The sequence below is a fragment of the Diabrotica virgifera genome, chromosome 10, assembly GCF_917563875.1.
Source record: "Diabrotica virgifera virgifera chromosome 10, PGI_DIABVI_V3a".
Taxonomy (NCBI): domain Eukaryota; kingdom Metazoa; phylum Arthropoda; class Insecta; order Coleoptera; family Chrysomelidae; genus Diabrotica; species Diabrotica virgifera.
The window spans coordinates 138244668-138259713 of NC_065452.1; the positions used below are offsets into that span (position 1 = coordinate 138244668).

At 32.9% G+C, this 15046-nt stretch overlaps 2 protein-coding genes across 4 annotated transcripts in view; one reads left to right on the forward strand and one right to left on the reverse strand.

The window, feature by feature from the left end:
* The window catches only part of LOC126878624 (5-aminolevulinate synthase, erythroid-specific, mitochondrial-like), a 65697-nt gene that overhangs the window by 46205 nt on the left and 4446 nt on the right, over nt 1–15046 (reverse strand). Inside the window, exon 1 of one of the 3 annotated variants that reach the window (XM_050641451.1) lies at nt 35–107. The exons of the other annotated variants lie outside the window; for them this stretch is intronic. Coding sequence (XP_050497408.1) covers nt 35–92 — 58 coding nt within the window. The 5' untranslated portion in view covers nt 93–107. Of the gene's footprint in view, nt 1–34; nt 108–15046 lie in introns of those variants that run through there. 3 annotated transcript variants of the gene reach the window in all.
* On the forward strand, nt 11355–13079 carry LOC126878625 (uncharacterized). Its single transcript, XM_050641452.1, has 2 exons — nt 11355–11670; nt 12278–13079. The coding sequence occupies exons 1-2, from the start codon at nt 11652–11654 to the stop codon at nt 12850–12852; spliced, it is 594 nt and encodes a 197-aa protein (XP_050497409.1). The 5' UTR covers nt 11355–11651; the 3' UTR covers nt 12853–13079.

The following is a 15046-nucleotide window of genomic DNA, read 5'->3' on the forward strand; positions in this document are numbered from 1 at the left end:
CTCTGGAAATGAGTTGTTATAAGTTTAACAATACCGATGATGATTCTCCTCCACTTCGTAAGAAAAGAAACACGACACTGATAAAAATACATAATGGAAATACACGACAGTTTTTGGAACTGTTTTGAAAAAATTGCTACAGGCAATATGCAAACTCACGTTGTGAAATGAAATATTTTTATTGCTTATTTCAATAATAATTATAACAATTGAAAAAAAAATGCTGGGGTGTAATTAAATTTTTCGAATGGTCTGGCGTGATATTAATTAGTGATTGCGCTACATTGTAGGGTTATCAAAATATTTAAATGTAATTGATTTCTAATTTGAAAAATCCAGATTCCTAATTGGTTAATTTGTAAAATCCAAAAACTTAATTAAAACATTAATAGTTACGTGTAGTTATTACCTTTCTACATTCATGATAACAAAACAGGAAATAAAATAAGGGAAATCGAAGTAGAAACCGAGTAGATGCCAGGCCCGCCGGCAAGGGGGGTCAGGGAGGGTCCGCCGACCCCCCCCCCCTGGATAATTACAGCTGATAAAACAAGGTTGTTGATAAATTTGGTCAAGATCGAAGGAGATTGCAGTTTTTATATACCGATTAATCTTTTTTTAAACGCTTTTATTTAGTTCAATAGTTTGTGTCAAATCTTTAGACGTTAATTTGACTGCCTTTTCTTCAATGCAAATGAATGAAAATTTACAGGTATATGCATTTGCGGAAAAAATACACGAATAGTCAATAATTTTTTTTATGTTTATTAATTGTTTAAATAAAAAAACTGTTTTATTGGAAAATGCTTAAATTCTCTGGTTTTTTACAATGAAGAAACTTTAAACTTTTACAGATTGTAGCTAATTATATAAACTATACATAATTTCACTTTTTACATTAATTGTTTACGTTATGCTTCATAAATAAACAATAAAGTTTCAAATTTTTTGCCGATTCTGACTATTTTTCATGTTTGTACATCATTATGTTTTATACATATATTTTAATAAACATGACGATATATTTTAACGTTTGAAAAGTGTAAGACTAAAAAGTAAAAAAATAATAAAATATGAAAAAAAAATTTAAGAAACGCTTTTGTTTAGTTACGAGTGACTCAAATTAAAAATATTATAAAAGAATCAACTAAAAAGCAAGAAATAAAAAAAAAATTCAAACTCGAAGGATTATTCGAAAAAAAACTGTTAGACAGATTAGATATACAAAAATCTCACACATTCGTTAAAAAATTGAAAAAATCTAACACATTCGTTATAGAAAAGCGTGGGGCGCGACTTCATCGAATAAACGGTTTTCGTCCCACACTTTTCGTTAACGAATGTGTTAGATTTTTTCAATTGTTTAACGAATATGTGAGATTTTTGTATATCTAATAATCTAATCTAACAGTTTTTTTCGAATAATCCTTCGAATTTGATTTTTTTTTATTTTTTGCTTTTAGTTGATTCTTTTATCTATCTATCTACAAGCGAGGTTCCTGCAGCCTCTGCCGCTTCTCGCATTTCGACCGTCTAGTCCAAGTAATGAAGCTTAAAATAGGGCAAAACCTTGCAATGTTTACAGAATGGATCGATTTGCTTCAAAATTTGAGAATAAGTAGTGGATAGTCCAAGGATCAAAATCTATATGATGCCGAAAGGCGCTTTTACCATGGGGTGGTTGCCACCCCATCTCGGGTGTGAAAAATTTTTATTTTATTTTGACCGCAGAAGTTGGTAAACACATTCATTCTAAGCAAAAAACGTTCTATACATTTTTTTGATAAAAGTAATAGTTTTCGATTTATTCGCTATCGAAAGTTTTGGTTTAAATCAAAAACATCATTGTTTTTAATCAGATTTCTGCTATAAACTAAAAAAGTTTTCGTTCTATCAAAACAAGTTTGCTTAACAAAATGTACCTTTTGAAAAAATAAACAAAACCGTTTTTTATAATTTGCTTTAAGACCAATAGTAATCGAGCTATACTTTATTATATGTTAGCTCTTCTTCGTAAAATGCTAAATATTGCAGTTTCAAAGTCAAAAGACGGGAAAACTATGCATTTTTCGAGGATAACTTGTTCAAGCTAATTTAAAGTATTTATAAATATCTATCTCTAGAAATAAAAAAATAGTCCCTAGCTCACAACTTAAGTGACTTAGAGTAAAAAGAATGTTAGTCCCTATTTTTGTCAGCGAAAAAGTGATCGGAAACTTCCCCCTACTCTCCACCCTAATTAAAATTGGTCATTAACCTTATTTGGTCTTCTTAATTTATGTACTATTAATAGGTTCTAGAGGTTTGACCGGCTTAGAATGATTAGTTTTAAAAAAAAAATTAGTTAAAAGCGAATAACGAATTTTTGTAGTTTGGTAAAAAATGCCCTTTTCTTCAGAATATAAAGATTAGCATCAGAGATTCGAAAAATATTTAAATACAGTAGAACCCCGTACATCCGAACCCCGCGAATCCGAACTTTCGGCAAATCCGAACCAACGGAAAGTGAAAAAAATTTAAAAATTCAAGACAAAAACTTAAAAACATGTTTATTATACAGAGTAAAGCCAGATGTAAATTGGACAATGTAGGATCACTAGGACTTTGACATTTAAAATTTCTTAAAAATAAATATTATACTTTAATATATAGGTTTATAAAGTTTTTATAAAGGTTAAACACAAACTTACTTTGGTTCTCTCGTAGTCAACTTGAGTCCAAAAATATTGTCCACACTCTTGCGAGAACGTTTGGCTACTCAAAATCACAATGAAAGCTTTGAACTACTAGTTAAGGCTAACTTTCGGATAATTCGAACTTTTCGGAATCCGAACAGGCTGTACCCCCAATTAGTTCGGATTTGCGGGGTTCTACTGTATAAAATTGTAGCCTATTTAATTCCCAAGAAATTGGTTTGCAAAAATTTTTTCTCTGGCAAAAATTGAGTGAGCTATTGAAAATTAAAACTTGTAATAACATGCAAAAACCACCTTTACCAACCCTTTTAAAGTCACCTCTTTTTGCGAATGAGGATTTTAAAAGGATTTAATATTAATAGCCTTATAGGTCCTGTAAAAACCTACAAAATTCATTTTTAAGAAACTTTCTAGGATAAAAAATAAAAAAGTTACGGTTAAAAAATCAATATATTTTTCTGAAAAAAAAAGGATATATCCAATTTGAAGCATAATAATGTAAGTTAGCGGTGTTCTTAGTCATCGGCCTTATTCATTCTTCTTTATTTATGTATTATTAATAGATTGCAAAAGTTTGACTGGCTTAGAATGATTAGTTTTTAAAAAAATGGAGTTAAAAGCGAATAACAAATTTTTGTAGTTTGGTAAAAAATGCCCTTTTCTTCAGAATAGAAAGATTAGCATCAGAGATACGAAAAAATATTTAAATATAAAATTGTAGCTTATTTAATTCCCAAGAACAGTTTATTTATCCCAGTTTATTTAAAAATTTAATAACTATTTTAACCCAGGGCTCCAAAACTTTTTTCTACAGCAAAAATTGAGTGAATAGTAAATAAGTATAATACCGAAAAACATTGATTTTTTCGATATAAAACTAACACTTTCGATAGCGAATAAATCGAAAACTATTAATTTTATCAAAAAAATGTATAGAACATTTTTTGCTTAAAATAAATGTTTTATCAACTTTTGCAGTCAAAATATAATAAAAAATTTCCAACCCCGAGATGGGGTGGCAACCACCCCCATGGTAAAAGCGCCTTTCGGCATTATATAGATTTTGATCCTTGGACTATCCACTACTTCTTCTCAAATTTTCAAGAAAATCGATCCATTCTGTAAAAATTGCGAGGTGAAAAGCTTCGGTTCCTGGACTAGTCATCGTTTTCTGTCAATTGATTCTTTTATAATATTTTTAATTTTAGTCTCTCGTAACTAAACAAAAGCGTCTTTTAAAAAAATTGTTTTCATATTTTTTTTGTATTATACAGGGTGATTCATTAAGAATGTCCAATCTTTGAGATGTAGATTCTAGACCTCAAAATATTAAGATTTAAGCCAAATCATTTAAAAAAAATGTGGCCCGTTACTGAGTTAAAGGGTGTTTTATTTAAAAATTTAATAACTATTTTAACCCAGGGCTTTAAAACTATTTGACATATCCTTGTCATACTTGGCAGAAAATATATATTATACTGTATATCCTAAAAAATTATGACAAATAAACTTTTCTGGCTACTACCAGAGGCGTACGACAGGGGAAAGTGAATGGTTGACCTTTCCCAAACTCTACGCCACTGGCGAAATTGCTATTTTAGCACAATATTTCGATTTTCCAATACTTTCTATGTAACTAATATACTCTTCATTCGTAACGTTAAAGTCATTAGTTTTCGAGATATTTGAAGTTGAAAATGAAACGGCATAGCTATTTTGATTAATGTATTGTGCTTCTTCATTTTTAACTTTAAATATCTCGAAAACTAATGATTTTATCGGTACGGATGAAGAGTATATTATTTGTATAGAAAGTATTTGAGAATCTAAAAATTGTAATAAAATAGTAATTCCGCCAGTGGCGTAGAATGTGGGAAGGGTCAACCATTCACGTTCCCCTGTCGTACACCTCTGGTACTAGCCAGAAAGTTTTATTTAACATATTTTAGTAGGCTGTACAGTATCTACACTATCTGCTAAGTATGATAAGGATATGTCAAATACTTTTAAAATACTGGATACAAATAGTTAATATTTATGTAATAGGGATGTTGGATTTAAAAATTTAAAAATTATTTGTACCCAGTACTTTAAAAGTATTTGAAATTGCCGTACCATACTTGCCAAAAAGTGTAGGTACTGCACACCTTACTAATTTATGTTAAATAAACGTTTCTGGCTATTACCAGAGGCCTACAAGGGAAAATGAATGGTTGAACCTTCCCAAATTCTACGCCACTGATGGAATTGCCATTTCAGCATAATTTTTAGATTCTCCAATACTTTCTATGCAAATAATATACTCTTCATTCGTATCGATAAAATCATCAGTTTTCGAGATATTTGAAGTTAAAAAGGAAGGGGCACAATACATTAATCAAAATAACTGTAAAGTTTCATTTTCAACTTCAAATATCTCGAAAACTAATGACCTTAACGTTACGAATGAGGAGTATATTATTTACATAGAAAGTATTGGAAAATCGAAATATTATGCTAATATAGCAATTTCGCCAGTGGCGTAGAATTTGGGAAGGGTAAACCATGCACTGTCCCCTGTCGTACGCCTCTGGTAGTAGCCAGAAACGTTTGTTTATCATACATTAGTAGGGTGTACGGCAACTACACTTTCTGCAAAGTATGACAAGGATATGTCAAATAGTTTTAAAGTACTGGGTAAAAATGGGTAAAAATAACCAAGGCAAACCACTGTTAAGTGTGGAAGAAAAACTAGACACGTGGAAGAAATATGTGGAAGTAACTTTTGCAGATGAAAGGCAGAATACCATTGAAGACATTGAATGCCAAACAGGACCCCCGATTACCATTGAAGAAGTCACGTCAGCTATTAAAACAACTAAAGATGGTAAAGCTGTAGGGCCTGACCAGTTTTATGTAGAATTCCTAAAACTTATGGATGAACAAGGAATAAAATGGATAACAACCGTATTCAACAAAATATACGTAACTGGAAAAATACCCCAAAGCTGGTTAAAGTCGACCTTCGTAACTTTACCCAAAAAAGTAAATGCCAAAACATGTGAAGACTACAGAACAATTAGCCTAATGAGCCACTTACTCAAAACGTTTCTGAAGGTGATACATGGCAGAATATATAAAAAATGCGAACAACAGATATCATGGACGCAGTTTGGATTCCGCGATGCCTTAGGCACCCGAGAGGCTCTATTCGCTGTCCAAGTGCTTATGCAAAGATGCAGGGATGTTGACTGTGAAGTGTATATTTGTTTTATCGACTACAAAAAGGCGTTTGATAGAGTAAAACATGATAAACTCATAAACATCTTGAAAGAAGCGGGAGTAGATGATAGAGACTTGAGAATCATATATAATTTGTATTACAACCAAACTGCCAATATTAAAGTGGAAGACCAATTAACAGAGGCAGTCTCCATAGATAGAGGAGTGAGGCAAGGATGCATCCTGTCCCCGGTTCTGTTTAATATATACTCTGAATGTATCTTCGAGCAAGCGCTGGGAGAACTACAGGAAGGCGTATTAGTCAACGGAGTGCGTCTGAACAACATTAGATATGCCGACGACGCTGTAGTTTTTGCAGACAGTCTAGATGGTTTGCAAAGAATAATGTCGCGCATATCAGATATAAGTAGAGAATACGGACTTGATCTCAATACGAAAAAAACAAAGTATATGGTAGTCAGTAAGCGCGAAATATTAAATACACAGCTTTTGGTTAACCAACAACTAATTGACAGGGTCGACAGCTACGCATACCTTGGTACCAACATAAACAGCCAGTGGGACCACTCAAGTGAAATAAAACAACGCATAGGAAAAGCGAGATCAGCGTTCATAATGATGAAGTCTCTTTTCAGAAGCCACGATTTACCTCTTGCTACCAAAATCTCTATCATCAGATGCTATGTATTTTCTACGTTATTATACGGAGTAGAGGCCTGGACACTTTCCGAGGCTTCTTTGAGAAAACTCGAGGCATTTGAGATGTGGTGTTACAGGCGCATTTTGAGAATTTCGTGGGTGGATCGTGTGACTAATATTGAGGTTCTACGTAGAATAGGCAAGGAATGCGAGATTATTAACATAATCAAAGAGCGCAAACTAGAATATCTTGGCCATGTTATGAGGATTGAACAGAGATATGGCTTGTTGCAACTCATTCTTCAAGGCAAGGCATTTGGAAAGAGAGGACCAGGGAGAAGAAGAATATCTTGGCTTCAAAACCTGAGAAAGTGGTTTAATACATCGACAACCGGACTATTCAGAATAGCAGCAAGCAAAGTTAGGATAGCCATGCTGGTCGCCAACATCCGGAACGGATAGGCACCTTAAGAAGAAGAAGAAGGGTAAAAATGTTTATTACATTTTTAAATAGAACACCCTGTAACTCAGTAACGACGCACATTTTATATAAGTGATTTCGGTTAAATCTTAATATTTTGGGGTCTAGAATCTACAACTTAGAGATTGGACATTCTTAATGAATCACCCTGTATATGATTATTAAAATATAAATTTTTCTTGTTCTTTCATTCATTTTTAGAATTGAAAAGCGACTTTTTGACCCTCCCTAAATTTTTTTCTGGCGGCGGCCCTGGTAGATGCTCAGGATTCTGGGTCTCAGGTGACACTCGGGTTTCATTAGCATTCCAGCCATGTGTGGCTCCCAAACTTCTCATGGGACAAAAATGAACCAGAAACACGAGAACAAGAAAAGGAAGATGAGTAAAGCAACCTCAGTCATTCGGGAACTACAGAATTGGATCTCGTTATAGGCCATATTGAAAATATTTAGTATGAATACACCAAAACGAAAATACGTCAACACTTCATCAATTTGCATATTTTACAATGAAAACAATAGCAACAAACAGGGCCGTAACTACGATGCCCGGGGCAAATGTGATCTGGGAGCCCCCTACCGGGAGGTCTGGGGAATTTACTCCCGCGCAAGGGGGGTCCAGAAAAATGTTTGATATTTAACCCCTTGAAAGCACACTCTCTTCTTTCTTTTTTTCAGCATGTCCTGCAATAACTATAAAATTAGCAGCGCTAATAATTACAGCTTCATCTGTATCTGACATTGCGGACGGATTATCAACGAATGCGTTCGTTCACTACAATGTAAATGGTCTTATTTTGCACCGAACGAATAATCAAGCAAACACCTACGAATTCGTTCGTTCGTTCGTGTTCACTTTGATTTTAAAGCACCTTAAGGTGCCTTAAGCTACTGCAGTGTGAGCCAAGCACACTCAGTGAAGCTGATCAGTGTACTGGTGGGACTGATCCTAATGTGCTCATTTTATCTTATGTATACCTTACTTTTCAATATGTGGTTCCTTTCATGTACCAAGATGTGGTTTGGGGTAAATTGATTAAGACAAAGTAGCTGGGACCTAGGGTCCCTATGCCGGTTACATTTTAGTTTTTATTTCGCCAAAATAACTAATTTCCTCAGTCACAATTTATATGTTTACGAAAGGTCTCGGGGGCCCCAGCTTAGCTCGGGCCCCCCTCTTCCAATGACATTTTAGGTTTTATTACGTCGAAATAACTAATTTCTTAAGTAGTAATTTAAATTTTTATGTTAAGGTCTCGGGGGCCGCAGCTTAGCTCAGGCCTCAGGGCCCCTGTTCTGTTCCAATTGTATTTTAGTCTAAAAGACTAATTTCCCCAGAGAAAAATTAAAACTATGTTGCGGTCTTTTTAAAATTGTGTCATTTGAAAATATTTTGTTGGGATCGGCTTTTACAATACATATTTTTATTTTCTTTGTTAAAATCTATGCACGGGGCCCCCCTTGATCGGGGGCCCCGGGGCACTGCCCCGGTTGCCCCAATGGTAGTTAAGGCCCTGGCATCAAAGCAACTGCCAGATGTCATGGAAAATTGTAGCCAACTAGATACTACGTAGTCATGATCAATTTGTAACACATGACACAGACCTCATAAAAGACTACGCATCAGCAAAAATTAAAAATCAAAAAAAGTTGTCTTTCCAGGGTCACGTTAGATTTGTTATTCAAAATCCTCTCGAAATAAATAAAAAAAAGTTAAGCAATTTGAATGATAAAGAACTGATAATTGATTATGTACATACATTAATTTTTAATTAGATTTACACCATAGCGAATTTTCAACATTATCAAATAATCCAGAATTTTCATTAGTTAATCAGCGTTTTCTATATCAGCCTTATGGCATACAATTTTAAATACAATGACTATTGCAATTTTTAAAATCTTTATGGAAAAAGCTAAAAATAACTTGGTGACACGTGATGTTAAAGATTATTTCCATATAATATAAGGAAATAAAAAATGTAAAACAGGTACAAAATTCAAGTGGAATATTTAAGCATTGTTAGTTGACTTGAACGTTGGCATTAAAAAGATCTACTTTCAGATTTGTCATTCTTGCACTTGAGATGTGCTATCTTTATTTGTTTTGTTTTTATAAAAATATAGAATTATATCATTGAACACCGCAGATATAATATAATAAAAATATATAAAAAAGATATAATCTTAATAAAAAAATATATAAAATTTTGCTTGTCACTGTGATCTTAAATTACATTGAGATTGAGTTATAAACACTTAAATTGCGTAAATACTTAAATACGTAAATGTGAATGAATCAAAAAACATGAAATTTGTGTTTACCATAATCTTAATGTTGTTCTGAAGCTATTTCCTTGTGGCATTTTTATAATTAAGTATTTTCGATAGGAAATAAGCCACAATTTTACCAAAAAAATGAATTTATTAACGTTTCAACGCCCAAGTCGGGTGTCGTTGTCAAAATACAAAATAATACTAAATAAACAAAAATGTTGTTGCTTAGTAAAAAATTCTTCTAATAATTTATTTAATCTGACTCATTTATATCGGCAATTCAGGCATGTATTATACATTTTAAAATAGAAGACTTTAAAATGATATTGCCAATATTCATGAGTTGCATTCCTGGGACGACTTTACGAAAAGATAGTTCATTCGATTACATGAAATCAACCCTAACTCAAGAATATCCGCCACAAAAAATCATAGCATGTGATCTGTCTTTAAAAAGACAGCCAAATGCAACGATGGCAGTAAAATTCTCGTGCTAGAGATTCCATAGTAAATCACGAGGGAAAACCAGGAAAAAACCTTGTGATACTATCCCGACATCGTAAGTATTTGGGCTTACATTTAGTTTACTCTCAAAACTAATACCAAATTCTGACTTTAATGTATATATGCTATTTTGAATTATAAATAATATTAATAATACATAGACATCATAAGTAATACTATATATAAATAATACTTATAAATAATACTAAAATATAAAATATGTACTAACTCGATATGTTAATGACTTACTAATCGTGGTATTTTCTTTCTATTGACTTCCTCTTTTAGTATGGGTAACCAAATATGGATATTCTTGAGTTAGGGTTGATTTCATGTAATCGAATGAACTATCTTTTAGTAAAGTCGTCCCAGGAACGCAACTCATCAATATTGGCAATATCATTTTAAAGTCTTCTACTTTAAAATGTATAATACATGCCTGAATTGCCGATATAAATGAGTCAGATTAAATAAATTATTAGAAGAATTTTTTACTAAGCAACAACATTTTTGTTTATTTAGTATTATTTTGTATTTTGACAACGACACCCGACTTGGGCGTCGAAACGTTAATAAATTCATTTTTTTGGTAAAATTGTGGCTTATTTCCCATCGAAAATACTTAATTATTTACCATAATCTTTATTAAGTGCCATCCAATATTGGCTTGTTCGGATGATGTTGTGATTCTGGCTTGTAAAGTGATCGTTGCGTTTGTTGCTCCAGGTATAAGGTGACCAACTATTTTTTGTACATTTCTTGTACAGTTTTTGTATTTTTTGTAAAAGAGTACACTTTGCAAGTATTTCATAGGTGAAAAAAAAACTACCTATTTTTTTTAAAACCTATTTTTCTTCGGAGTGCATTTTTTTGCTAAATAAGGATGTTCGTCTAATAATGTAGCCACATCCGAACAACTTTCATTTTGCATATTAAATTTGACTGTTAAGACGGCAGATAATGTTTTTACAGAAAGTTGTAACTTCTCACTGCTCCAATAATCATACCCTAGTGAAAACACCCTTTCAACAGCAGCATTAGTGCCTGGACAGCATACAGAAATTTCTATTAAAACTTTTAAATTTTCATGTGGGATATGTTCTACTCTTAAATGCCGAAAGGTTTCTACCTCTCTTTTGTCAAGTTCTATTTTCTCATGGTACCATTTCTTCAATTTTTCTTCATTTAAATATAAATTTACTCGCCCTGACGTGCCGGAAACGGCAAGCAATATGAGTGCGTGAAATTTAATTAATAAAATTGAAATAAAATAATTTAAAAAAATGTTTTAGAAATACAAATGAGTATAAAATTATACAAATGAGTACTTTCAGAGTACAGGATTTGAATAGAGTACGGTTTGCGAAAAAAGAGTACAAAACTCGGTAAATGAGTACAGTTGATCACCTTATCCAGGTAACAAAATCAGTAGAAGACAAAAGTTCACTTTTTAAGACATTTTTATTTGAAATCAAAACATAAAAAAGATAAGATAATTAGCCTTAATTACTCGTTAATTTCGTTAATAAAATATATTTATAATCTACGCATCGAGCTTTCTGTTCGGGCCGATGCACAGTGTGTCGTTGAGCCTAGCTAGCTGGACAAAAGTCATGTTCAAAACTAAAAGAATTATTATTTGAATATTGTAAAGAATACATCAAAACATCCTATTCTAATATTTATTTGTGTCTAACACATCCACCGTGTGAGTAATAACGTCCAAAAGTAAGTATTTTGATTGTAATAGAATAAATCAGTTGAATTCCGGACATCATTTAAATCGCACGAAAATAACGTTTCCCCTAATTTATAAAGATTAATTGTTGAATATGGATAATACTTATATTGGTAAGTGCTAATTTTTATTAATTTAACAAAACTATCTGATAACCAAACACTATTAAAAAAAGTTTTTATGATGAACGAAGGAAATTTTCTTCGTTTTGAAACTTTGGAAGGGTGGGAAATACTTGTACCCTTTTGTACCCGGGCTAAATTTTTTATATGTCATAGCTACACCTATCCCATTGATAATAAGGCCTATTATAAACTGCACACGCTTGCACATCATTTTGTTTTTTGAGTAATAGCGTCCAAATGTACGTATTTTTATTGTAATAGAATAAATCAGTTGAATTCCGTAGATCATATATAAATCACATGAAATTTAAGTTTTCCTTAATTTATAAATATTAATTGTTGAAGGTGGATAATATTTATGCTAGTAACTGATAATTTTTTCTAATTTAACAAATCTATCTGATAATCAAAGAATATTAAAAAAAGTTTGTATGATGAACGAAGGAAATTTTCTTCGTTTTCAAAGTGTGGAAGGGTGGTAATGACTTGTACCTTTTGTATCCGGGTTAAATTTGCAATTTGTCATAGCTGCACCTTTCCCATTAATAATAAGACTTATTATAACCTGCATACTCGAGCACATCATTTTTTTTAGAGCACTGTCTTCCGAGGAGGGAATTTTTTGAAGAATGGGTAAAATGCTCAACAAAAGGAGAAAAAAATTGTTTTCTATTTGAGTTCCTTTCTACAAAATTTAATTTTAGAGACCTAACAGAGGACTCTGACAGGAAAATCAGAATGAGGATAGCAAATTATGCCTCCAAAATTTCTGATAAATGGGTTGCTGCGGGAAGATCAAAACAGCGTTTTTTGGCAACTAATGAAAGTTGGTTGAATGAGCACATCAAATTTGAAGCTCAATGTACTGTGCCGCGATCGTCCATATTATTTCAAGGTTCCGGTAATATAGGAAGACCACGGAAAAATTTTGACGAGGCGTCGTTTAAAACAAAAAAACGTATAGTTGAGGACCTCGTTGAATCACGCAGTGTGGGGGAGTTGGTAACTGCTTCAGAAGTAGCAGCTCGTGCAGTAGGGAAAAGAAACGTTGTTAATTCAATTAGGAGCGTAAGTGAATGCTCAGTAGGTGCTACATCTTCTAATTATAAAAAATCGAATAGCTTGCAGGATGGTAGGCAATTAAGTGGAGATGAAGCATTAGCCTATTAAATAGACTACAAATCTACAAAGCATTCATACAAGCAGACTAGGACGTGTCTACCATAAAATATGCATTAAATATAGAAAATCTTTTAATTTTTTTATTTATTCCCCCGATGAACGCCTCTGATTTAGTCTTTGACTAATAAAAATGATTTATTTTATTATCAAATTACTTAACTGGTCGATACAAATGTAAATAGGATGAAAAATAATTTTGTCCACCTCGCCAGAGGAAAAGACATGTTGGGAAATACGATCACCGCTCGTATAAGGATAGGTAAAAGGAAAACCGTCGGATTCGTTCAGCTCACCAAAACGACGGCGGAAAATATTCGGGACAACTCACCTCTTATATCTCGTTGTTGTTTATTATTCTCCGATCAGCGCTCCAAGAATAATCAACTAGGCTTTTCGTTCCGACTTTTATATCCCGAGACGGTACAAAAACACGTTTTACTTAATTCATTGGCGTACTCTACACGATAAAATTATATTATCGTCACAGGTTAGATCTACAGATGTATTGAGAGATTGCAGTGCATGCAGAGATTTGCAGATATGCAGTGTATTGCAAATCTCAGCAAAAAACTCAACCTAGTCATTAATGAAAATAAATCAAAGTACATGAAATTTACAGTACTGCAGACAAGATTAAGAGAGAAGGTAAGCTTCAAGATCAACGAGAATGCAGACAACATCTTAGAATTAGAACAAGTTGAGAATTTCACTTACCTCGGAACTAACATATATGAGAGCGGAAAAGATGACTGTGAGCTGGACACATGAATACATAAAGAAAATAAGGCAGGAGTTTTACACATAATCCGTAAGGGTCGTTTTCACGCTACGTCTTATTGTACATTTTGTGTGATAGGATTTGTCCTATCACACAAAACATACAATAAGACTTAGCGTGAAAACAGCAAAACAAACGTCTTGTCGAATCGAAAAAATTAAATCTGCTTATTCACAAAACGTACATTTTGTCGTACATTTTGTATGACACACAAAACGTACAATAAGACGTAGAGTGAAAACGACCCTTGACATCTAAAAATGTGTGGAGACAAGCCAAAACAGTACAGTTCAGTTCATTCAGAGAGGACCAAAAATGGCCTTACATATGTTTCAATCTTATTAGAGATCGTTGGAGGGATATATTTGGCTACCTCTGAACGAACTAAAAAATAGTCAGTCTCCCAATACCAAATTACAACAAATAACTCAATATGGATGCTGTAGCGACATATGCTTAAAACAATTCGATGTTTTATTTACGGAGAAATAAATCCTCTATTGAGACCAAACAGCAAAACATACATCTTGTCGAATCGAAAAAATTAAATCCGCTTATTCACAAAACGTACATTTTGTCGTACATTTTGTATGACACACAAAACGTACAACAAGACGTAGAGTGAAAACGACCCTTAACATCTAAAAATGTGTGGAGACAAGCCAAAACAGTACAGTTCAGTTCATTCAGAGAGGACCAAAAATGGCCTTACATATGTTTCAATCTTATTAGAGATCGTTGGAGGGATATATTTGGCTACCTCTGAACGAACTAAAAAATAGTCAGTCTCCCAATACCAAATTACAACAAATAACTCAATATGGATGCTGTAGCGACATATGCTTAAAACAATTCGATGTTTTATTTACGGAGAAATAAATCCTCTATTGGGACCAAATTTCTGGTTACGCTCATTCATGGTTTCTGTTACTTATAAACCAAACAAACAATGAATGAAAAAAGACAACGGGGAAGTCCAAAAGTGGCACTTCACTACCTGTCTATTTATCATGGCCAAATTCCAACAAAAATACAACCTTCTAAAGGTTGTGAAAAAAAAAATGAACAGCTCAAAATACACAAAACATACTTTTTCTTTATCAATTTTAAGTCACAAATTCTATAAAAGAAAAAGGGTATCACATATTTTAATACGAATATAGGAAACTCTCTTCAACTTATGCCTAGAAAAAATAATGCAAGAAGAGAAAATCAATAGAGAAGGAGTAGGACTACTATACAGGGTGATTGATTAGTGTGAGGAAGCTCAGTAGATCTGTTATAGTAAAAATTACAAAAAAAAAGTTATTGACAAAACTTGTAGGCAGCTTTAAACACCACATTTTAAAATTAGTTACAACCTTACAGGGTGTTCCATAAGGTGGTGGCAGACCAAACTTATGT